This window comes from Eucalyptus grandis, chromosome 11 (genome assembly GCF_016545825.1).
Source record: "Eucalyptus grandis isolate ANBG69807.140 chromosome 11, ASM1654582v1, whole genome shotgun sequence".
Lineage (NCBI taxonomy): Eukaryota > Viridiplantae > Streptophyta > Magnoliopsida > Myrtales > Myrtaceae > Eucalyptus > Eucalyptus grandis.
This window is the reverse complement of record NC_052622.1, coordinates 26,310,585-26,336,069: the sequence shown is the minus strand read 5'-3', so window position 1 is coordinate 26,336,069 and position 25,485 is coordinate 26,310,585. Positions and strand designations below refer to the sequence as shown.

The 25,485-nt window shown below is 42.1% G+C and overlaps 1 protein-coding gene across 1 annotated transcript; it reads right to left on the bottom strand.

Annotated features, from left to right (window-relative positions):
- Nucleotides 1–24,211: 24,211 nt before the first annotated feature.
- LOC104426070 (NDR1/HIN1-like protein 3) lies at nucleotides 24,212–25,182 on the bottom strand. The gene has a single exon (XM_010039005.3). It carries the CDS (start codon nucleotides 25,115–25,117, stop codon nucleotides 24,422–24,424), a length of 696 nt encoding a protein of 231 aa, XP_010037307.2. The 5' UTR covers nucleotides 25,118–25,182; the 3' UTR covers nucleotides 24,212–24,421.
- Between the last annotated feature and the right edge of the window lie 303 nt (nucleotides 25,183–25,485).

The following is a 25,485-nucleotide window of genomic DNA, read 5'->3' as shown; positions in this document are numbered from 1 at the left end:
CGTACGGAAATAAAGCTTTTGGAACCCATTTGTCCCTGATTTCCAACTTTCGGAGGTTTTTAGGCGAAATATCGAAAGGGAATTTTCTATGGAGCAAAAGAGAATTTTTTTTCTGACAAATCTTTATTCTCTGATTTCACCTGACTTTAAGGATGTTGTGATCTCCAAAATGATAAATCATACGGTCATAAAGCTTTTTGAATCCATTTATCCTACGCAGAATTCCAACCGTCGGAGATTTTAAGGCAAAATATCGAAAAGGAATATTCTATGGAGCAAAAGGGAATTTTTTTGACAAATTTTTGTTATCTGATTTCACTTGACTTTAAGGGTGTTGTGATCTTCAAAATGATAAATCATACGGAAATAAAGCTTTTGGAACCCATTTATCCCTCTGATTTCCAACTGCCGAAGGTTTTTAGGCAAAATATCGAAAGGGAATTTTTTCGACAAATCTTTGTTCTCTCGATTTCACCCGACTTTAAAGGTATTGTGATTTCCACATGACAAAATGATAAATCGTACTAAAATAAAGTTTTGGAACCCATTTGTCCAAGCAGATTTCCAACTGTCGAAGGTTTTTAGCCAAAATATCGAAAGGGAATTTTCTGCAGATTTCCAATCGTCGGAGGAGCAAAAGGGAATTTTGTATTTCCATAAGATTTATCATTTTGGTGATGACAATACCCTTAAAGTCAGGTGAAATCAGAGAACAAAGATTTGTCAAAAAAAATTTCCTTTTGCTCCATAGAAAATTCATTTTCGATATTTTGCCTTAAAACCTCCGACGGTTGGAAATCTACAGGGACAAATGGGTTCTAAAAGCTTTATTTTCGTACGATATATCATTTTGGAGATCTCAACGCCCTTAAAGCTTTACATTGTTCAATTATATGAATCCACAACATGCAAGAAATCATAAGGAAGTACCACGGCCATAAGGGGACTCAAACTGTGGAGCACAATGAATAGGTTTATTTGCACGGGAATGTCTCGCTCTCCCTAAAGAATGTTATGCAAAAGAAAATGGTTAATCAGCTTCCTACATCACCAAGCACTGTTTTGCAGGAAGAACTTCATAATGAGTTCGGGATAATACGAAGGGAAACGCGTAACCTTCAACTGAGCATGCAACGATAAGTCGCCAGTGATCTGACCAACATGCGACTCGAGGCCTTCAATCAGATGGAGCAGCAACTTGAGTGCTCCATCAACAAGGTCCACAGAAGGAAGGTAATGGTTCTTTGCAATGATGAATATTGTCGTACGATTTTTCTAACGAAACAACTGTTTTTGTCAGTTAGAAGCGTCAGCATGTGCTCAGTACACCATACCGCCTTTCACATTAATTATACTATTTAGAAGATTTTTCTAGATGCCAAAGGAGAACACGTCGGCGATTAATGTATGGAGGAAGAGCGTCATGGTTAGAGTTTGAAAGAACTTAATAAAAAAAAAATCGAAGCCAAAAGGGTAACATAATGATTGAAAACTACATGTAATTGTCTGCTTTTGCATTTAGATTTGCCCGCTATTCGAAGCGCGCAATTTTTCCATTATGTCATGGCACACACCCCACTATCGTGAATGAATTTACAATCACATCTTTTATTTCTTAATCAACACAAGCTAATCACTCGAAGGGTTATAAGTGCTTATTTATGAAATGCTATTAACTTAATCAATCCATGTGATCCACTAATGATGTTGTTTAAATTGTTGATCCATGTATGCTAATCGAACCGTGTCCCTGATTTCCAGGTATTACTCAGTTTGAGCTTATGCAACAGCAAATAAACAATCTACAGAGAAAGGTATAACTGTCCTCTCTCTTCCCAAGTAAATTTAAGTTTACATGCATTTCTTTTTTTGTTGTATATCAAGAAGGGGTCAAAGATTCATACATTTGTGACCATGGTTACAATGTCCAAGGGAAAATGCTACATGATGAAAATGATCAAATATATCATCTGGTGAGTTAAAATGCCGCTAACTAAATACTTGCCCAACTACTATGCAATAGAACTTAAGTGAAAGATGTTTAGTTCGGTTGACTAACTTCAAAACTTGAAACAATTTTGAGGACATTTTTTCCTCTTTTGCCCCCTTAACTAGCAATGGGAAGAGGCCAGACTAGCTAGGGTTTCGGCTCAATACATATATTAATGGTGCTTTTGCGACATGTAATATGAGAGTTTGGAAGTTAGTCAACTAAACCAAACATCTTTCACTTAAGTTCCATTGCATAGCAGTTGTGCAAGTATTTTGCTAGTGGCATTTTAACTCACCAAATGATATATTTGATCATTTTCATCATGCGGCATTTTCACCTGGACATTGTAACCATGGTCACAAATGTATGAAACTTTGATCCCTTCCTGATATAAAACAAAAAAGAAAAGCATGTAAACTTAAATTTACTTGGGAAGAGAGAGGGCAGTCATACCTTTCTCCGCAGATTGTCTATTTGCTGTTGCGTTAGCTCAAACTGAATAATACTTGGAAATCAAGGACACAGTTCAATTAGCATATGTGGATCAACAATTTGAACAACATCATAAGTGGATTGCACGAACTGATTAAGTTGATAGCATTTCATAAACAAGCACTTATAACCCGTCAAGTGATTAGCTTATGCTGATTAAATGAAAAAAAGAGGAGACTGTATATTCATTCATGATAGTGTTGTGCGTGTCATGACATAATGGAAAAATTATGCATTTGGAATAATCTAAATGCAATACATGTAGTTTTCAGTTATTATGCTACCCGCTTTTATTTTTTTCCTCGAGTTCTTTCGAACTTTAACCATGACGTTCTTCCTCCGAATGTTAATCGCTGACATGTTCTCCTTCAACATCTAGAAAAATCTTCTGAATAGTATAATTAATGTGAAAGGCGGTACAATATACTTGGCACATGCTATTGCTTTTAACTTACAAAAACAATGGTTACATTAGAAAAATCACGCGACAATATTTGTCATTACAAAGAACCATTACCTTCCTTGCGCGGACCTTGTTGATGGAGCACTCAAGTTGCTACTCCATCTGATCAAAGTCCTCGAGTCGCACGTTGGTCAAATCACCGGCGGTGTATCACTACACGCTCAGTTGAAGGTAACACATTTCCTTTCGTATTCTCCTCAGCTCATTCATTGTTCCTGCAAAACAATGTTCGGCGACATACAAAGATGATTAGCCATTGTCTTTTCCATAAAATTCTTTAGGGAGAGCGAGACATTCCCATGCAAATACACTAATTTGTTGTGCTCCATAGTTTGAGTCTCCTTATGGCCGTGGTACTTCCTTATGATTTCTTGCATGTTGCGGATTCAAAGAACAGGAAAATGTAAGAAAAATCCATCATTCACCATTATATATGACTAATTCCAAAGTAAGTTTGTTGAATAAGATGAAGCATCCATCCCATCAATTGTTTACATGAACTCAAAATGGAAACTAAATCAAACCAACCATTATAGAAATGAAATTAAAAGGAAAATAATATTCATCGCTCGAATTGTGTAACGAGTTCTAATAGTTTGTATTTTAGAATAAATTCGTGGTTTCCTTTAAATCATTCATACATGTTAATTATCATCTCCCACCAGGGATTTAGATTGCATCCTCACCTACCATGTAAATGCAGGGATAGGAGTAATTTAATTTATAGACCTTTAAGGCCATTTGTCTTCTACCAGATAATAAAGAAGAATTATCAAAAATTAGAATTACAGAGTCTCATATAGATCACATATTAGCTAATCATTATATCATACATAACATTCATACATTATGTTTGCATATCTTTCTAAAGTAGTAGTTTGTCAAAACCTTGTGGCAATGGATAGGGATACATTTGCTTAGCGCATAAAGGTCCTTAAATTTTTCTATAATCTATTTACTGTATTGATTATGAGTGTTATTTTCTTGAGTGCGCACTTGTGTGATCACCCCTCACATGTTAGTGGCATAGGGTAAAAATGGAAAATGACTACATGTAAAACATTTTCGAAATAAAGAGAAAAGGTACCCAAAGGGCATTAGATTAATTTAGCGTAACCAATCCCCATACCCATCCTACATTTTACTTGGATGTCTAATCGACCCGTAATCGACTAGTGGTGGGTCCAACAGATAAGTTTAATCACATATTGAATTGAGTACCAAGTTGCTATTGATAGGGCTTGAGAGGGCCCATGCTAAACACGAGCGATGGCCTTGTGAGAGGAACCTTTATCCCCGTTTAGTAATCCACTAGCTTTCCCTCAAGTGATCCTCCTCTAGGAAGGTCGCGACAGTGGACAATGTTATGGGCCATTGATCAACAAGTGAGACTAAAAGTGCACTCGCAACGAGAGATTTGCAATGGCTAGTTCAGGTGTGGGGCGTGTTAGAGGAATAATAATATTCTAATCCTTGACTTCTAATAATGTTCGCGTTCAACTAGAAGTTGAAGATTGTAGGATATACCTGTCGAAATGGAGTGTGCTTGGAAATGTTTTACAATGGTAAATGGTAGCTTTGCAAAAAACGAAGAAGCCTCGAAACGGGGAGAATTCGTTCTATGCTTCTAAAGGAGATGGGTGTGGAACCGCCATTGTCATACGTAGAATGGAAGGGATGTAGCTCTTGGCTCAAAAAAGGTGTAATTGTCACCAGTTGGAGATTAGTTTCTTTTCTTTTCTTGGCTGGAGCAATGCGTGCTCCAATTGTGAAGACATCAGCTACGCTCATATTTTTTTTGTTCTTTATATATAACTAGCTGTGTCGGAAGCATTTAGAGTAATCACGATAAGCAGCACGTGAAGAAGCATCTAAACTTGCAGTCGGAGGACAACTATGCAAATTGACATTGGCCATAACCCCAATTATTCACCAAAAAATTAGAGATGATCAGAGAGGCAGAAGCACATGCAATACACAAATTCGCTCCCAAGTAAACGAGCCGCAAATTGAAAATCCCCGAACATAAATACAATAGCGAAACCTTTTTTGGCAATTTCCTGCCCAATAATCAACTCGTCAAGCCTCTTGCAAAGCTCCTTTGGCATCAGCATCGGCAAGTCCCTCCCCAACCTTCATCTTTCTCCTCCGTAACCGCCACACCAATCTGCCGTTTCACCACAACCTTCACTATTCGCACACGAGGCATTTCGACACCTCTCCATGTCCTTAGCGGTTTCTTTACGTTGTATTCTCGTGCGGCGCTTCTTCAAGAAACTTTTTAAAGTCCACACTGTCGGCTTTTGGAGGGGTCCTCATTTATTTGTGTTTCTTATTCAACTTTTATATTCACAAATAAAGAGAGACGTCCACTTCTTATTGGTCAACCGGTCAAACTTGGATAAAAGAAAAAATAAATCTTGTGGACGAAATCTTGAGATTTATCTCCAACAAAATAACAAATTCTCCAATATCATAAACCTCTACATAATAAATCCATAACTTGGATTATTTGTGCAATCACACTTTGGATATTTATCCAAATTTATCCAATGGATTGAGTTCCGTAAAAATTCAAATTTGAGACATAATTTAACAATTTTCATCCTATAATATCTCTACTTAAGATACTTCAAGATGATCGTGAATGTGACAAAGATTTATCTTTTTCTTTAGTGCAATCTATTAGCGATGAGTCTTATTGATGTTGATTCTACAGAAGCTTGGGTTCCATTCTAGTGATGAGTCTTAAATTTTTTTTCAGGTTCAGTAGGTTCACAAACTAGACGGTTTACATATAAGATTATTCTTGTATATACTACCACATTATTGGTGAAGTCCAATTTGGCTTTCACGAGATTATTGAGTGTGAATGATGCTTGAACATGTAAGGAAGGAGGTTGGTATATTGCCTTTGAAAATTGGAAAATAGGATGAGAATGCTCTTTTACTGATTAAAAATTGGAAAATGGACATTTGGTATATATATTTGTCCATGCTCATCAAGCATGCCAACTAGTACCGATGACAAAGTGGGGGCTGCTTAGGAACTGATTGTATGCTCAAACTTCTTGTTTCTAATGTTGCCTAGTGGCCTTGGTCCTTGTTTTGTAGGTGCCGCAAGGCCTCGGGTCCGGTCATGTTGGGGAAGATTGGGTCGGTGTAGTCGATGTGGTGGAGGGATGCAACAGGGTGACCGGCTGAGCCGCGAGGAAGCTGAATGTCTCCCAATTCTCATTCCATCCAGCTGCTGTCATAAGACCATCAGGATTAGTAGCGTGAACCATATATTCTTTTGAAACAGAAGTAGTGTGCTTGCTTGATTAGATTAATCCTATTAGTACACCCTCCCAATGAATTTTGGAAATGAAGTAGGTTAGATGGTTTGGCAAGCTAGTAAATGTTACTTGATGTGTGAAATCATCTTCCCACTGTAAGGTTCTGTATCCTTTCTGTTTGAACCTCAGAGCTTCAGATTTCCCTCAGGAATACGATGGCGCCTGTCTTCAGATAAGATTATCCTATAGCCCAGCTGCTTGCCTTTTGCTGTTTCTTGTTCAGTGGACTGATTGCCACCTCACCGGTACCTTGGGATTGCTTGGGATTGCTCAGGACTTTCATTTACAAGGTAGACTGCACTTTCTCAGTTTCTTTGTTCTTTAATGAAATAGTGGCTGTGTTGCGGAACGGACTTAAAGGAAGCATTTCTTCTGTTCATGTGCTGATCTGATGGTAATTCTCGCAGGCTTATGTAGATGGCAAGACAACCATGGACAATTCGGTGATGTAGATCATTGACAAATGGCGCTCCAAGAAGTCCCACCACCAACTCCCACATTCCACGCCCTTATCTCTTGACGAATGAGAAGCAATGCACGACGAAATTCAATTTCGCAAATTATGGCACCGTAACGAGTTGAATCGAGTGCTATAAAAATCGAACTCCGCGTGTTCCTTATTTATATACGAAAGCATGAACATCGATACAAGTATGCATCTGTATATACCAGAAACCTAAAGGCGACAGCCATAACAAACGTCCTAATGCGCTGATAATGAAAGAACAACGAAAGCAATGGTATCAACATGACCAAAAACTAGTGACCCCAAGAAAAATCAATACATCGCCCATAGAATGATCATCTAAAGATCCTCCAGTCGATGTTGCACTTCTCGGTCTGGAAGGTGGCCGTGGCTGACGCCGACAAGCTCAGAGGGACCTTCAACCCGCACTTGACCCTCGGCTTGATGCGCAACGTCTTGATCTTGCCAAGCTTGAACCGCACCCTCAGGTACAGCTTCATATCGATATCGTAGACACCAGTCGCCTTCTCAGAGTTGAAATCGGATTGCTCGCTCGTGCCAAGCACCACCAGCTGCTGGCCCTGAAATGCTGCGCTAAGCATCGTTGTGTTCTTGTGGCCCTGATAGAACGGGGTCAGGTAATCAGAGGCCAAGCGCTGGCCCCCATATAATGCCTGCACCTCGATCCGGTCGTAGTAGATCCCAATGTGGCAGTTCGGGTTCCGGATGGTGAGGTTGTAACTGAGGGTGTTGGTGGCAGTGAAGTTAAACTGAGTGAGCTCGGTGTCGGTGACGTGGAACTTGACGAGGTTGGGGGGGAAGATGAGCCAGAAGAGGAGGGCGAGGAGGCCGATGGTGATGACCACGGTGAGGACGATGTTGAAGATGAGCTTGAGAAGGCAGAAGCCACAGCCACAGCCACAGCCCCCACTGCGGCTAGGGCGGAGGTAGGAGTGCTGCTTGGGGGGCACGGCGGGGCCATAGTAGGCGCCTATTGGAATTGTTCAGCTGCTGTTTTCTGTCATGTTTTCCTCTATTTTACTCTGTTTTTTTTTATTAAAAAATAGCCAAGTTCATTTAGTTATGCATTTAGTGTTTTTGCTATTTTCTAGGAAGTTAATAGCACGTTTGTGTGCGTTATGTGTTGCACGTACGTGAGCAGTTTCTGCTTTGTATTTAGTGGTTGTACTCGACAATTTTTTTCTTTAAGCACAAGACGTATGAAGTGCTATGCTCTGTTTTTTTTTTATCTTCTTTCTCTCTCAAAAACAACAAAAAATTTTCTGTTTTGATTGTTGTTTTTATGAGCTTTAACATTGGTATCAGAGCATTTGTGAGATCTTAAGGGACTGTGAAGTGAGGGTGAGTGAGTGAAAATTGCTTCCAATCTGCAAAGAAAAAGCTGATGGAGGCAGGATCGAGTGGATTCTCTGCAATGGTTGCTCCAATCTAAACTGGGGAAAATTATCAGGCTTGGGCTGTGAAGATGATGGCATTCTTGGAGGGTCATGATTTATGGGAGGCTGTGGAGAATGATTATGAGGTTGTTCCACTTCCGACAATCCGACCTTGAATCAGATAAAGTACCATAAAGAGAGAATCACAAGGAAGGCCAAGGCAAAGTCTTGCCTGTATGCTGCTGTTTCACCTACTATCTTCACAAGGATCATGAGATGTGATTCTGCAAAGGCAATATGGGATTTCTTGAAGGATGAATACGAGGGAAATGAGAAGATAAGAGGCATGAAGGTGTTGAATCTCTTGAGGGAGTTTGAGAGACAGCAGATGAAGGATTCATAGTCAGTGAAGGAGTACTCGATAGGCTGGTTGGGATAGCTGAAAAAATCAGAGTTTTAGGGACTGACTTGAATGATGAAAGGCTTGTTCAGAAGATCCTGATGTCTCTTCCAGAGAAGTTCGAAGCCACCATAGCTTCTCTGAAAAATACAAGAGACTTAGCTGATATAAAGCTTGCAGAATTGTTAAATGCTCTGCAGGCACAGGAGCACAGAAGATTGATGAGAAGAGAAGAGTTTGTAGAGGGTGCGCTGCAAGCTAAAGTGAAGTCAAATGATGGAGGCAAAGGGAAGAAATGGATTCAGTCCAGAGAAAATGCTGGTGACTCCAAGTTTGTAGCAAAAGAAGGAAATTCTGGTGGGTCTAGCAAATGGAAGATGAACAAAAAGCCTTGTCAATACTGTGGTGGAACTAATCATCAGTTTTTTAGATGTTGGAGAATCCTTAGCGGAGACCCGGCCGATATTGGCGAAGCTCCCCTGTAATGGCTCCAGATTTGAAAGGCCTGAAGTAGAAGGTGGTCCGGTAGCAGGGCAGAGGTTGAGGGTCGGGTAAATGCCCGGAATCGGTTGGTAATGGAGAGGGGTGGTTGGAGAAGAGGCAGGGCATTTGCTTCCAGCGCTGAGGACAGTTCACGTCTACCCTAATGCGGTCGTAGTCGGTCCTGTCCCACTTGTGGTGCCCGTGGCCCCAGCTGGACGAGGAGGCGCCAATCGCGCAGGAATTCAGCAGGAACGAAGGCCTGTCGAAGGCGGCGGCGACAGAGAGGCGTTTGAGGGCAGCTCAGAAGTGGCGGACGACGCCAAACATTGCTCTCTTAGAGTGATGCCACCGAAAGGACTCAGTTTAGGTTCGGTGGGAGGTGTTGATGGATGGCGGTATTGTTGACACCTAAATTTCGTTTTTAATTAATTAGTTTTTTTTTTTTACATTTATTTGTCTTTTCGGATAGTAAATAATAATAAACAACACAAAAGCAAAGCAAAAGCCCAGCCCATCTTTTTCTCCTTCTCTTCTCCCTCCGCGTGGCCCCTACGGCCCATTTTCCTTCACCCCCCTGGCCCGGCCCCTTTCTCTCTTCTTCTTCCTCCTTCCCTTTCCTTCGCCGCTGCAACTCACGCGCGCGAGGGAGGCCGACACGCGAAGGACGGCCTACGGCCGAGGAGTGTAGGCCGACGTCGGCCGGAGGGGATAAGATCGCAAGCGCCATTAATGTTGAGCGAGCTTCGCTGGAAAGCTCGATGGGACACCGGTTCAGCCAAGCGGAACCGGTGGGCAAGCCGGAGGCGGCGACCGAGCCCCTCCGTCGACCGGAGTTCCTTCGCCTATAAATAGGTGGCCGCAAGCATCGTCGGAGGGCGTGGCGAGCTCGGAAATCCTTCACTGAGAGACATCGGGAAGGGTTGAAGGGCGAGCCAGGAGAGAGCTCGAGTCGCAAGCTCGGCCCACCTTCCACCAGAGACTTCGGGAAGGCGGGTGGCGAGCGACCTCGAGAAGGTCGATCCGGCCGAGTGGAGGCTCGGATCTGGCCCGAGTGAGGAGAAATCAAGGCCGAGGAAGGTCCGCCGAGATCCGCGGCGCCTCGGATCCGGGAGTTTTCTTGCTGCCTGTTGCCGTCGGATCTTTGTACCGCCGCCGTTCGCCCTGACCAAGTCCCGACGCCGTTGCTTCGAAGGTTTGCTGTCGTGCCCCCCCGTGAGGCCGTCGTCAATCGATCCCTGCCATCACCGTTCATCGTCCCTGTTTGAGGAAAGGTAAAAGGGCCGTCGCCGTCGCCTTCGCCGAATTCCGCCGTTGCCTTCGCCGTTCATCGCATTCGTCGTAACCGCCGTCGTCGTTGTCTTCGCCGTTGCCGTCCTTTGCCACCGCCGCCGTCGCCGCCGCAATGCCTCGGTTTCCCCTCGGCGCCGCGGATTCGCGAACCCTAGGGTTTGCAATTTTCCGGGTCGTGGAATCGGAGCCGGGTTGGCGGCCGGGTAGGGTTTCCACGGTTTTTGGGCGGCGGAAAGTCGGGTCGTGATTCGGATCCGGTCGGGTAGGGTTCGCAAGGAGCCGGGTCGCGCCGAGTCAATGGATCCGAGTCGTCGGGCCGGGCCGGGCGTCCCCAAACGCCCGGCCACGGCGTCGTTTTAACAAAATAAAAAAAAATAATAAATAAAAAGATGAAAAATCCGAGTCGGGCCGCGTTGCGGCCCGTCACGTTGGGTCACCAGGCCAGGTCGGACCCAACCCGCGAGATCCGACCGGTCGTTTTATTTTATTATTTTAATATAAAATAATAAATATTTTATTTCCAAAAAAATCAAAAAGTGTTTTATTTTCAAAAAAATATTAAAAAAATGTTTTAATTTCAGAAAATCGAAAAATATTAAAAATTGTTGAAAAATGTTTTATTTTCTAAAAAATCGAGAAAAATCAAAAAATAATTTATTTTCCAAAAATATCAAAAAATATTAAAAAAAATTATTTTTCAAAAATCAAAAAAATCAAAAATATTTCATATTTTCCAAAAAAGCCAAAAATTCAGAAAAATCCAAAAGACTTGTATTTTTCCAAAAAAAATACCAAAAATACCAAAAATCCCTTTTATGTCCAAAAAATGAGAAAAATACTCAAAAAATGTTTTTCCTCCCAAAATGCATGGAAAATCTTTCAAAAATCCAAAAGCCTTAGGGTTTAAACAAGATTAGGTATCGAAAGGGCATTAGTGATTAACTAGTGTAATCAAGTCCCCGATCCTAATTTCTCTGGTTGCGCAAGAGTGAGTATTTCTCCCGATACTTCACTTGGGTTTCTAATCAACCCACCCCAAATCGATTAGTGGCGACTCCATTTTAAAAATTGATTTATAAGTTAAAAACTCAAACTATTAAAGTCGTGAATTTGTGGACTTGGGAGAGTCCGGGCTTAATTAAATTCAGCCGAGCCATTAGCCTCCTTAGGCGCCCGTACCCGATTGCGGGCGCCGAGAAAAAAAAAAGAGGTCGCGATGGTATCACACCTCCAGCGAAAGATGATCGAGTGTTAATTAGATTTTCTTAAAAATTGCCCTCATTTTAAGCCTTTAAATGAATAATATTTTTTTATTTTTCATATATTATTTTTTACACATTGTGTAAATATGAAGGACAAAATTTATTTTATTTTCGTGATTTATTGGACTTTCTCCGATGAATTTATACATCATTAATGACTAATCTAAAATTCATATGCCATATACTGTTATATAGATGAACTCGCCATCCTGTCAAATATTGCCCTCACATTTTCGATATATTAAGGGGAAATCTGGTTTTGCCTCCCTTTCACTAAACTTCTAGAATTATACTCGAATAAAATTAAGATTTTAAGAAAAAGAAAATGACGTTTCGATATGCTCACTTTCATCTACTATTTCTTCTATGGATCTTTACCGCACACAATTCATGAAAAGCATGACAAAAATTTGACAGTAAAATGGCAAGAATAGTGCGATAAATTTCGCACAGTGTTCATTTTCATATTATAACTTTTCAAACGATCATCTAAATAACATACACTTAATAACAAACAAATTCGCTCGAGTTACGTGGACTATTTCACTTCAAGATGGCTAGTTCGCTAGGTGGCAAAATTGCAGCACGCACTTTCTTTTTTTTGATCAAAAAACAACTTACTATGAATTACTTTGCGACTGTTTGAGACAATACATCCAGAGCATCAGTACATAATAAGTCTAGTAAAGCGGGCGGGGGATGAAACAACCAATTAGAGGGAAGATAACTATACCAACAGGCCTTTGCGAGCCAATCAGCGGGCCAGTTTGCTGCTCTATTGCAGTGGGCCAGGGATACGTCACTGAAGTCCTGCAGTTTCGTTCAGCCCGGTCCAGGAGCAGTTGAAGCTGCCAGTTCACTTCCGTCGAAGCCGTAACCCCTTGCACAAGTGAAAGGCAATCTGTATGTACTTGCAAGGAGAGTTCCACACGGTTAGAAAGTAGATCTAGGGTTTCAAGCAGAGCCAAAGCTTCTACTGTTCTGCCGAGGCCGCCTCCACCAATTTCGCGAAGCCGTCCACCATACATCCTCGATAGTCCCTGCAGATACACGCTATAGCAGCTCTGTTTTGCAATTTTCCTCCGGCCTCTGCTTCTGGCGTTGAGCTCAACGAAGGAAGCGTCAATGTTAGCTATTAGCAGATGAGGGGGCGGAGGTTGCCAACAATCTAGTATGGCTGTGAACTTCCTTTCTTCTACTTGTTGTTGGGTCACGGATCTGAAGTTATTGTAGAGAGCTTGTGCCTGAGTTACAACTTGCTACGGGTGCAGGGGATGACTCTCAAAGAGGAACTGATTTCGCCCCTTCCAGATACTCCATAGAACAGCCACTACCTGATCGAACTTCTGAGTATGGTGAGGGTTAGTTTTGAGTTTGCCTAACCAATCATCGAGGCGAGTTAACCCATATCTGGAAATTTTGATCTGCAGAGGTGCGGAACTCCAAATCAGAGTTGTCCATGGACAGAGCAAAAGCATATGTTCGATGGTTTCAGCCTCTTTGCTGCAGACAAGGCATATAGGATCCGGTACGATATTTCTTCTATATAAGTTTTCCCGAGTAGGAAGAGCATTTTGACAGGCTTGCCAGAGAAAGAATCTGATTTTTGGGAGGGTTTTAGCATGCCAAATGTGTTTCCATAGATCTGGATTGATGTGATGCAATGAAGTTGCTGCTTTGCATTTGCTTGTTGGGTTTTCTCTGACTGTGTAGTAGCCACTTTTCACTGAATAGATACCAGAGTTATTGTGCGTCCAGACGAGCTTGTCTTTTGAATCTGGCCTTCCGATAGGTGTTGCAAGAATTTCCTTCACAATTCTGTCATCAAACATCGACTCCACGCACTGAACATTCCATTTGTTATTCCCTGGTTCAATTAGTGCTGCCACATGTTCTGGTTCATTTTTTGTTGCCGGGCCTCCAATCGGACCACTTGGTATCCATTTATTTGCTCTTATCGATAGATTTTTTCCATTCCCAACTGAGTACATAATGTGTGAACAGATAGAATCCCTTCCCCCGAGTTATACTTTTCCAACCCCATGAAGGTCGGGATCCTTTTCCAGCTTTCCAGAAATCTCCATGAGGATAATATAAGCCTTTCATCACTCTGCTCAATAAGGACTGAGAGTTTTGTGAGATGCGTCACACTTGTTTCCCCAACATAGCTGTGTTGAATGCGATTAGGTCTTTAAAACCTAGGCCCCCCTCCTTCTTTCTGAGTTTCAATGCTTCCCATTTCTTCCAGTGTATTCCAGCATTTCTACTATTCGTTTTCCACCAAAAGTCAGCAATCCTCCTCTCAACAGCTTTGCATATAGAAATAGGGATCTTGAAGATGGCCATGGCATATTGAGGGATGGCCTGTACAACTGATTTTATCAAAATTTCCTTCCCTGCTTTTGATAACAAATGTTCCTTCCAGCTTTCTAACTTTCTATTTACCTTCGCAAGGATCCATGCGAACATGTCTTTTTTTTAGCAGCCCCAATCCGTCGGGATCCCTAAATATTTCCCTATTTTTTCAATTTCTGGAACTCTCAGTTCATTGGCCATGTTTCTCCTCAAGGTAATTGGACAGCATTTACTAAAGTATATACTAGATTTGTTTAGATTAATAGCTTGGCCAGAAACATAACAATACTCATGTAGGATAGCCGCCAAGTTTTGGCACTCTAGGATTGAACCTTGTAGGAAGAAAATTGAATCATCCGCAAATAGCAAATGCGAGAGAGTGGGGCAGCTGTTATTTAGCTTGATTCCTCTACTAGTACCATCTTCAACTACTTTTCCCATCATGTAGGATAAAACATTGGCTACTAATATAAAGAGATATGGGGAGAGAGGGTCACCTTGTCTAATTCCACGTGTTGGCTTGAAATAAGGTAGAGACTCCCCATTAAAATTCACACTGAAAGTAACGGTTGAGACACATTACATCACCCACTGTTCGCAAAATCCCATTTTAGATAGGCATGCACTGAGAAAATCTCATTCAATCCTGTCATACGCCTTCTACATATCTAGCTTTAAGAGTGCTTGAAACTTCTTTTCTCTCCCGAATTCGTAATCTATGAAGAACTTCCTGTATCAGCAATATATTATCTTGTATCAACCTTCCCTCCACAAATGCACTCTGCTCTTCTGCAATTAGAGTTGGTAGCAGGGGTTTTAATCTGTTGGTCAGCACTTGTGAGATAATTTTGTAAATGAAATTACAAAGGCTATTGGGGCAAAACTGTTCCAGCTTTTATGGATTTGGAACTTTGGGAATAAGGGTAATGAGCATGCTGTTCATAGCTGGATTGAGATAGCCCGTGTTAAAAAATTCCTGTATCTTTATATAAATATCCTGACAAATGTCTGGCCAGTGTGTCTTGAAAAAGAGACCATGCATAACATCCGGGTCCTGGGGCTTTATGGGCTTTTAATTGTTGCATTGCTTGTGTGATCTCTTCCATAGAAACAGGTTCTACTAGTCGTTGGTTCATTCCCGCATCCACCGAGGTTGGTATTTGTTGTAGAAGGGGCTGAAAATTTCGTGGCCCTGCTGATTCGTACAGCCTTTTGAAATATGTACTTGTCATCTCTTTCAATTACTGTTCATTACACACCCACACATCTTCTGGATTTTTCAGCAAAGAAATCTGATTTCTAGTTCTTTGAATGGTTGTAGCGTGAAAGAATTTGGTGTTTTTATCTCCCTAAGCTAACCACTTAATTCTGGATCACATTCCACAATACATTTCTTCTTGTCGCCACAACTGTTCAATTTCTTTTGTCAGTGCCATGACTGTCTTGCTTTCTTGAGAAACCCTTGTGCTGTTCATTAATTGTTGCAGTTCACTATTCAGCCAAGTTAACCTCCTCTTTGCATTGGTAAATTTTCCTTGACTCCATTTTACCAACTTTTTTGCCACATTCTGCAGTTTTTCAACCACATTGAGCTGTTGCAAGTCGGGACCAGCCCAGGTGTCCCTAACAAGGCTCATACATTCCTCCTCTTCTGCCCAAAAGGCTTCATACTTAAAGTTCTTCCTCTTCCTTTTTTTCGGTGGACAAATAGATAGAATAATTGGAGTGTGATCAGAGCCAATTGCTGGTATGGCTATACACTCTGCTGTGGGATATTTAATACGCCAATCTGAGTTGCATAATACTCTATCAAGACGCTCCTTGATTAGATTTTCTCCTTGTCTCTTGTTTGTCCAGGTGTATGCACACCCCTTGCAGTGTGGCATCCTAGAATTTCATAAAAATCCCTAAATATGCCATGAGCGATGGATAGGCGATAGAATTACCGCTATTGTATTTTGTAGCCTCCTAGTCCATGAGTTGCAATGAGATATATAGCCAAGTCTTTAATGGATGAATTTTGGGAAATGAAGTTTTATCTTTGGCCATGTGTGTGTGATAAATTGAAACTTATGGAATTATAATTTCAAGTGTATAGTTATCTTAATTTGTAATTTAGTACTTCAATTTAATAGGGATTTGAGTAGTTTTAAAAGGGTTGATCTTAGGCTAATTAGGCTTGGGTCTTAGGCCCAAGAGGGAGGGGCCCAAGATGGGCCAAGCTGGCCGGCCCAATAGAAGCCCACGGATGGGGCTGTTGCCGGCCCAAGGGAGGCCCAAGAAGAGGAGTGGCCGGCCCATTGCATGGGCCTTGCCAAGTGGCAAGGAGGACTTGCATGCATTGGCCATTGGAAGTGGCAAGTAATCATTGCCAATGATGGAGATTTGGGGGAATAAAAGGAAGAGGAGGAGAGAGAGTGGCCAGTTGGTTCCGTCCAAGCCAGAGAGAGAGAGAGAGAGAGAGAGAGAGAAGGGCGCCGAGAGGAGAGGAACCGAGGAGGAGGAGTCGCCCGTCGCCGCCCGTTGCCGCCCGTTTGCCACCTGTTTGCCGCCGTGTGCTCGTTGCTAGCTCGGTTTAGAGGCAAGTTAGGATCCTCTTACTACTCTTGCATGTGTGTGTTGCATGTATGTTTGGAGTAATGTCGAATTTTGGGTGATTAGGAGGGGGAAACCGAAGCTAGGATGACTTGTTCTTGAGTGGTGTTGCTGTTTTCGCATGAGCCGCCTGAGTCAGAATCTTGTGAGAGCTTGCATGCATGTTTTGCGTTCGATTTTGACTTTTATTTATTCATGAAAGTTGTAGCCAACACCTTAAAATACAACATGCTAAAATTTGGTGCAAAATGGTGGATATTTAAGGGGTCAAATTCTCATCCTACGAAGACACTAGATCTAGAACGATTTTGCTGACCTTGTGGTAGATTTGTGGTTGCATGTCGATTTTTATCAAGAATATCTCTTCGACTTCTTCACGAAACTTGTAGAAAACATCTTAAATATTAACATACTCAAATTTGAAGTAAAATGAACAAGTTTAACCTAGTGAATCGACTTACTCTTGAAGACGGTAAATCTGGAGACGCGGTACTGGACATCCGAGACTTCATGGACCCATATGGTGACTGTTCTTTGGAAATTTGACTTAGATCCCTTAATGAAAGTTATAGGCGACCTCTTGAAGTAAAACATATCCAATTTTCATAGGAAAATAAGAAGAATAAGTGGGTAAAAACTCGGTATTTCGGAGATGACTACACTGGATGTTTCGGTATGAGAACCAGATGCTTCAGACGACTATAGGAAATTATCTAAAACGAATATGGCATAGAAGTCTTAGTGAAAAATCTACTTTAGTGCCTTAACTATAACCTAGTAAAATTTCATAATTTTCGGAGGTCGTTCGGGTATTTTAATCGAATTATTTAAAAAACTGCATATTCTGTTTTTATCCGAAATTTCATGCTGTGATTGTGTGAATGATATCTTTTGTGTGGAACTTTATTGGCCATGTGTTTCTCATGAAATCATTATCTTATTTTCTTGTTTATCAAATGCCTTAATTTCATGATTTTTGGGAATCATATGGATATTTAATTTAAATATTTTCAAAAATGGTGTAAGCTGGAATTTAAATAAATTTCAAAAAGGCATGATAAATGAACTATTTTAAATTGTACGAATTCCATAAACTTTATTTTTATGAATGATTTCGTCTTGCTGCATGTATGATGATAACTGATGATGCATGTATAGATCAAAGGATGAAAGTGATTTTGTTTGCCATTACATCATGTGTCATGCTGAGTTAGACCTAAATTGGTAAATATGATCAATGATAAATGAGGAAACTGTTTGTGGCGGATGATAATGCCCTGGGAGTATCAGGATGCCCGGGATGGGGGGTGCCGGATGCCCGGAATGTATAGAGATACATGGCCGGATGGCCTCGGGAGTTTCGAGATGCCCGGAATGGTTGGGTGCCGAAAGCCTTGGAGGTCTTTGCCCGAGGGGATGCCTCGTGATGCCAGTTGGGATGCGAGATGCTCGGAATGTGGGGGTGCCAGATGCCCGGTGACCTTAAGTGGCTGAATGCTGGAGGTTTTTCTCGCGATGCCAGGATGGGGTGCGAGTGTAAAGTATGGGATGAAATTGATGATCCCGAGAAAGAGTGATGTGGTGATCGAATTGAAAAAATTAAAAGTGGAAATTGAATCATGCATATATGACATGATATGATGATGATCACCTGTGGCATGATGATATGCATATATGACATGATATGATGATGATCACCTGTGGCATGATGATATGTATGTGTTATGATTGTGATGAAGATGTATGATGGTATATGCATGGCTTCGAGGTAAGTATGCTTGGATGCATGAGTGACATCTATGACGTCGAGATTGTATTGTATGATGCATTGAGTGGTTATTTGATTCATTTACCTGCTGAGTGGTTGTACTCATTCCTTCGGGGACCAACATTTCAGATTAGAAAGATGCCGCTTCCTACCGTCACGCGAGGCACCTTCTATGGCCTCCCATCGGATGTAGAAGTAGAATGTACGGAGATCGACTGCGTCACCATCCCTGGATTGACTTTTGTGCAAGTGCGAGTGCTGGTTATGTACGATTTGGGCCTGACTGGGGGCCCAATCATCCAGGAGTTCCTGTCCGTTCATGTTCACCGGGACGGAGTGTTTAGGGGGATGTTGCCGCCACCACCACCCGACGCGCCGACGCGCCAGGATAGGTGTGATGGTTGCGTGAGGGGTAGAGCTGGAGTTTCTTTTTGGGAATAACCGCCGCTGTTAGACAGAGGACGTCATGTGATTACTTTAGGGGTCACAGTATCTTTTTGGGATGTGGCCAAGTGTAACTGAAAATCTTGGCTTTCTTTTGTTGTATCGACCCGCCAAAATCCATCATGAAAATATGTAAATAAAAGTGGCGTGGCTTTGTCTTTTATTATGGTATTTAATGGTGTGCAATTGTATCATGGTTGTTAGGAGGGATATATGGCGATGTTATATTTTGCTTCCGCTAATGAGTCGCGTTAGGACCGTTTTCTGAAAAAAAAAAAAAAATGTCTATGATTTACGACGCTTCTTCTTCTTCTAAGAGATGTGGCTAGTGTTCCATTAGATGTAACGCCAGGTGCCTGTGGCGACCCTAGGTGATTCGGGGTGTCACAGCGCCCCTTTTTGGTATTAGAGCGAGTGGTTATAAGTGGAGTAATAAGGAGCCTCATTTGGAAATTGAGGAACATGATGACAATGCACACCATAGGATATAAAACGAAATAATTGAATAACGGGTGATGAATATTCACTCGTAGATCCCTAGCAATTAATTTTGAGTTGCCTTTAGGTACCAGTAACATGTATGTGTTACTTATGTAGTAGTAGTAGTTGCTTTGAATGGAGGCAGTGGGTCTCAAATTATTCCTAAGGCAATGCTTGGAAATTGTAGGAAAGTCATGGTACGAGCTGGAAGTGCTCATCCATCAAGGGCTGAACCCCGAATGGAAGACATCTTGCAGGCATTGGCCAATATTGGAAATCTGATGGAAAGGCAGGCGCAGCAGCAACCTGGAGTAGAACGTCGTACTCAAAGACTGGTGGAGCAATTTCTAAAGCTGAAGCCACCTAAGTTCAATGGAATGGGAAGTCTTGAGGAGGCGGAACAATGGATTGATGGGATGGAACGAATTTTCCGGCTGTTGGACTGCAATAATGAGAAAATAACTTTGGCGAGTATGTGGAGGGAAATGCAAAGTTTTGGTGGAGAGCTTCGAAGGACATAATTTGTGAGAGGATTTTGGGAGGAGTTTGTGAGAGCTTTCAATAGAAAGCATTTTTCTGACTGTGTTAAAGATAGGAAAATTACAGAATTTGTTCAACTAGAACAAAATGAGCTGAAAGTGGACCAGTATAAGGCTAGATTTTCTGAACTATCTAGATATGCTCCTAGATTGATTGAGGATCAGGAGGAAAAGGCTAAGAGATTCCTGAAAGGGTTGAGAACTGACATTAGAAAGCAATTAGTGCCTTTGAACATAAGAGATTATAATGAGATTTATGAAAGGGCACAGTTAGTGGAGCATGAACTGTTAAGAGAGCGATCGGAGTTTAAGAAACCGCTAAACTTTAATGATGTGAAGAGGGGTAAGAGACCCTATTCTGGTCAAGATCAGACTTGGAATGTGAAGAAGAAGAGTAATTTTGGAAATTTTGGGGGAGCAAGAAGTGGTCTGAATATAGGGAAAGCACCCTCTCAGCCTGGTGTTTGTCAAAGGTGTAATGGGTGACATGGCCCAGGACCTTGCAATTGATGACTAAAATGTTTTGGTTGTGGACAAGTGGACCATCTTAGGAGAAGTTGACCACAAGAAAGGTCGCAAGTGAGTGTTGGATCGGTGCGACAGGGATATCAGAGTGCTGTTAGATCAAACTTACAAGGGAATCCTCAGAGGCCACCAGCCAAGGAAGGGTGTATGCGGTCACCCAAGAGGAAGCAGAAGCTTCCAAAAATGTTATCTCATGTACAATCCTTATTAGTGGTGAAAAGGCATATGCATTGTTTGATACGGGTGCAACGCATTCATTTGTGTCTGAAAGATATAGACGTTTGAATAGAATAGAAGTTATGCCTCTTGAGACGCCTCTTTGTGTTTCCACGCCTTTAAAGGATATGGTATTGTCTACGCTGGTGTGTGGAAATTGTAAGATATCAATAGAAGGAAAGGATATGGAAATAGACTTAGTTGTAATGGTCATGTATGATTTTGATGTTATTATAGGAATGGACTGGCTTCGTAAGTATCAGGCTAAAATGGATTGTTATAGAAGAGTGATCCAATTCATTTTACCTGATCAATCTAGTTGTGAATTTTAGGAGGTCAGACCCATCTACTTGTAGCACTTATTTCGGCAGTAGAAGTATGTGCGTTACTTGACAAAGGATGTCAAGGATACCTGGCCATAGTTAAAGATTATGCAAGGAATGAGCCTAAACTTGAGGAAGTTCGAGTCGTTAATGAAGTTCAAGATGTATTTCCTGAGGAATTGTCTGGATTACCACTAGAGCGGGAAGTTGAATTTAAATTGAGTTAATGCCTAGAACAGGACCAATATCAAAAGCCCCATATAGGATGGCCTTAGTCGAATTGAAGGAATTGAAAGTGCAACTACAGGAGTTGCTTGACAAAGGATTCATTAGACCAAGTGCTTCACCTTGGGGTGCACCGGTCTTGTTTGTGAAAAAGAAAGATGGATCGATGCGCTTGTGCATTGACTATAGGCAGCTGAACCAGGTGACCATTAAAAATAAATATCCTTTACCTAGAATTGATGACCTGTTTGACCAACTCCAGGGAAGTTCGGTCTTCTCTAAGATTGACTTGAGGTCGGGATACCATCAATTAAGAATTAAGAAATAGGGCATTCCTAAGACTGTGTTTAGGACTCGTTATGGACACTACGAGTTCCTTGTTATGCCATTTGGATTGACTAACGTGCCGGCTGCATTTATGGATTTAATGAATAGGATATTTAAGCCTTATTTAGACTAGTTTGTGATTGTATTTATCGATGATATTCTGGTATATTCAAGAGGGCCTAAAGAGCATGAGCAACATTTGAGGATAGGTTTGCAGACCCTGAGAGAGCATAAGTTGTATGCCAAGTTTAGTAAGTGTGAGTTTTGGCTAGACCAGATAATATTTTTAGGGCATGTGGTGTCAGGAAAAGGAATTGCAGTAGACCCGGTAAAAGTTGAAATGGTAGTAAATTGGCCGAGACCAATGACACCTACTGAAATACAAAGTTTCTTAGGACTGGCTAGTTATTATAGAAGGTTTATTGAAGGATTTTCACGATTGGCAGGTCCTTTAACGAAGTTGACCCGAAAGAATGTGAAATTTGAATGGAATGGGGAATGTGAAAGGAGTTTCCAGGAGCTTAAAAGGAAATTGACCTCAGCTCCAATCGACTATACCAACTGGACTGATGGTTTTACAGTATATAGTGATGCATCTCATAAGAGGTAAGGATGTGTTTTGATGCAACATGGCAAGGTCATAAGCCTATGCATCTAGACAATTGAAACCCCATGAACTGAATTACCCAACGCATGATTTAGAACTAGCAGCTATAGTGTTTGCCTTGAAGATATGGAGACACTATTTGTATGGGGAGAAGTTTGAGATTTATACGGATCATAAGAGCTTGAAATATATGTTCTCACAAAAGGAGTTGAACATGAGACAAAGGAGGTGGATGGAACTATTAAAGGACTATGATTGTGAGATAAGATACCATCCGGGGGAAAGCGAATAGGGTAGCGGATGCTCTTAGTCGTAAGTCGGCTATGGAAATTGCTAGTTTAAGGATGGTAGAATGGGGGTTGTTAAAGTCTGTAGCAGACTCAGAATTTAAATTGGAAATGGATTGTCTTACTGGTATGCTTAGTGCATTAAGAATAGAACCTCACTTCTGGGGGCCCTTCTCTTGGAGGAGTACTAATTCTTGTGAAGAGAAGGTATGGTGGCATTCCTGTGAGTTGAAGTTTTCGGCATTGCTCAGTTTAGCAAGTTGTTGGGTTTGCTGCATTGCATTCTAATGCTGTTCTGGTTCAGGGGTTGGCTGAATGGGAGTTTCAGGCACATTTTCCTCCTCCTCTGGCTGTAGTTCTTGTTTGCCATAGAAGATTTTGCCATATGGACTCAGCTCACGTGCCTCTGCGCGAAGCCAATGTCCAAACCGACCTGGTAAGTTCTTTGCTAACCCTGTCTCCTCGTATGGTATTTCTTGACAACAGGTTGCATAGTGCCCGATCTTCCCACATGAATAACAATAATGCGGGAGTCTTTCATACTTAAACTCTACCCACAATCTTTTGCTATCAAGATTCACAAGTACACCTGTTTTGAGGGGGTTTTCCAAATTCAATTTTACTCTAGCCCTGCCAACCCTGTAGTTGTTGTTCCCTTTTGCCACTAATTTCACATCTACTACATCTCCAATTTTAGATGCTATTTCCCTTACTACTGCATCTGTTACTCTCCCGATGGGTAGGCCAAATAAGTTTACCCAGAAGTCACAGTGGTTGAAGTCGTAGCAAATGTCAGGGGTGTCGGGATCACGTTGCTTTAAGACTAGTAAATGATTCCCAAAGGACCACGGCCCTGAATCGAACACTCGATGTTTTTTATCTCAAACTGGAACAAAAATTGGAAATATCCAGGCTCAATAACAGCACAAGTGAAAGTTTCATTTCGCCAGGCTTTTTGCATTGTGCCGATAAATGCATTAAAGTTTATGCTGGGCTTATTAAAAAAATTCCCAAACAGAGTTTTCCGGCATGTTTGCAGGTTTTCCTCAAGAATATCACCTGTAATTTCTACAGCATCTTCCTCTTACCAAAGATTGCCCAAACTCTTACAAAGGGCAGCCACTCTCCTTTCTTCTTCATACTGATTGGCCATCTTCTTGATTGCAGGAACAGGATCGAACGAGATTTTTGGTGCTGACCTGATAGATTGCGATGCCACCGAAGCCGGGATGATAGATCCTATGCGATTGAAGGGAGCTCTGGGTCTACCGGTGAAGATGACTAGAAATCGACACCATCTGGTTGATGACGGTGATTTTGGGAGTTTTTCTGAAAATCGAGACGGATCGCTTGGAAAAAAACTAAGATGTGATTTAGGGTACTGCGTGGAAGCTAGTTGAGGGAGCTTAAACCTGCTCTTTATTTTTTTTGAAAGTCCATAAAATCTTCGTTAGTGTTTATTGATCAATCGTATATTATAGTAAAGGATTTTGCAGCGATGTACAAGATGGAAACTCTGCTGTGCGACGTCATAGATGGAATAAATTCTATTGCGAGATATCAGCTTAAGTGAAACAAGTTCTGCTAATGAAAGGCAAAATGCCAAAATCGCCGAAATAATGGATTTAAACCTTATCGGGCTACTTTAGAGCCTTTCCATTTTCTTTTTGAAAACGTCAAATCTTCACTTGACTTTGTCCCCGATTGAAGCTTTCAGAAGTCCTCCTCCTACTACTATTTCAACGTCTATCTCTCAACTTTTCCTCTGTGTCTGATTGCTCGTTCTTTAATTGTCGGAAGACTGTGACAAATGGCGCTCCAAGAAGTCCCACCACCAACTCCCACATTCCACGCCATTATCTCTCGACGAATCAGACTCAATGCACGACGAAATTCAATTTCGAATTATGGCACCGTAACGAGTTGAGTCGAGTGCTATAAAAATCAAACTCAGCGAGTTCCTTATTTATATACGAAAGCATGAACATCAATACAAGTATGTATCTGTATATACCAGAAACATAGAGGCAACAGCCATAACAAACGTCCTAATGTGCCGTTAATGAAAGAATAACGCAAGCGATGGTATCAACATGACCAAAAACTAGTGACCCCAAGAAAAATCAATACATCAACCATAGAATGATCATCTAAAGATCCTCCAGTCGATGTCGCACTTCTCGGTCTGGAAGGTGGCGGCGGCTGACCCCAATGAGCTCAGAGGGACCTTCAACCCACACTTGACCCTCGGCTTGATGCGGAACGTCTTGATCTTGCCAAGCTTGAACCGCACCCTCAGGTACAGCTTCATATCGATGTCGTAGACACCAGTCGCCTTCTCAGAGTTGAAATCGGATTGCTCGCTCGTGCCAAGTGCCACCAGCTGCTGGCCCTGGAACGCGGCACTGAGTGTCGTCGTGTTCTTGTGGCCCTGATAGAACGGGGTCAGGTAATCGGAGGCCAAGCGCTGGCCCCCATATAATACCCGCGCCTCGATCTGGTCGTAGTAGATCCCAATGCGACGGTTCGGGTTCCGGATGGTGAGGTTGAGCTTGAGGTTGTAGCTGAGGTTGTTGGTGGTGGTGAAGTTGAACTGGGTGAGCTCAGCATTGGTGACGTGGAACTTGACGAGGTTGGGGCGGAAGATGAGCCAGAAGAGGAGGGCGAGGAGGCCGACAGTGAGGACCACGGTGATGACGATGTTGAAGATGAGCTTGAGGAGGCAGAAGCCACAGCCACAGGCACAGCCCCTGCTGCGGCCAGGGCGGAGGTAGGAGTTCTGCTTGGGGGGCACAGCGGGGCCATAGTAGCCGCCGTTGAGGTGGGCTTGCTTCTCCGCCATGGAGGAAGTTGCAGAAGAAACGATGGAGACGCTAAGTAAGAGGAGATGAATATGGAGAAGGAGATGCGGATGGAGAAAAAATGATGGATGAGTATGGACTCGGTTAGGGTTATATATAGGGGTGGAATGCGAAGTGGGGACTTGCGTCGACGAAGTGTTCACGCGTTAACGTGGTTTCGCCGCGAGTGCGAGTGGGAAACTGCGGGAGTCGGTGTTGTGCTTTTAGGAAGGGAGGATGGTGCGTAGAAACTTCCGTGGAGTCGTTGTCTCAAACTGAAACAAGACAAGGGTAAGGTTTCATCCGCAAAATAGTTGTTGAAAGTGGGACCTACCTTGGTCTATCCCGCGTAGTAGTCTTCCCCCTTGAT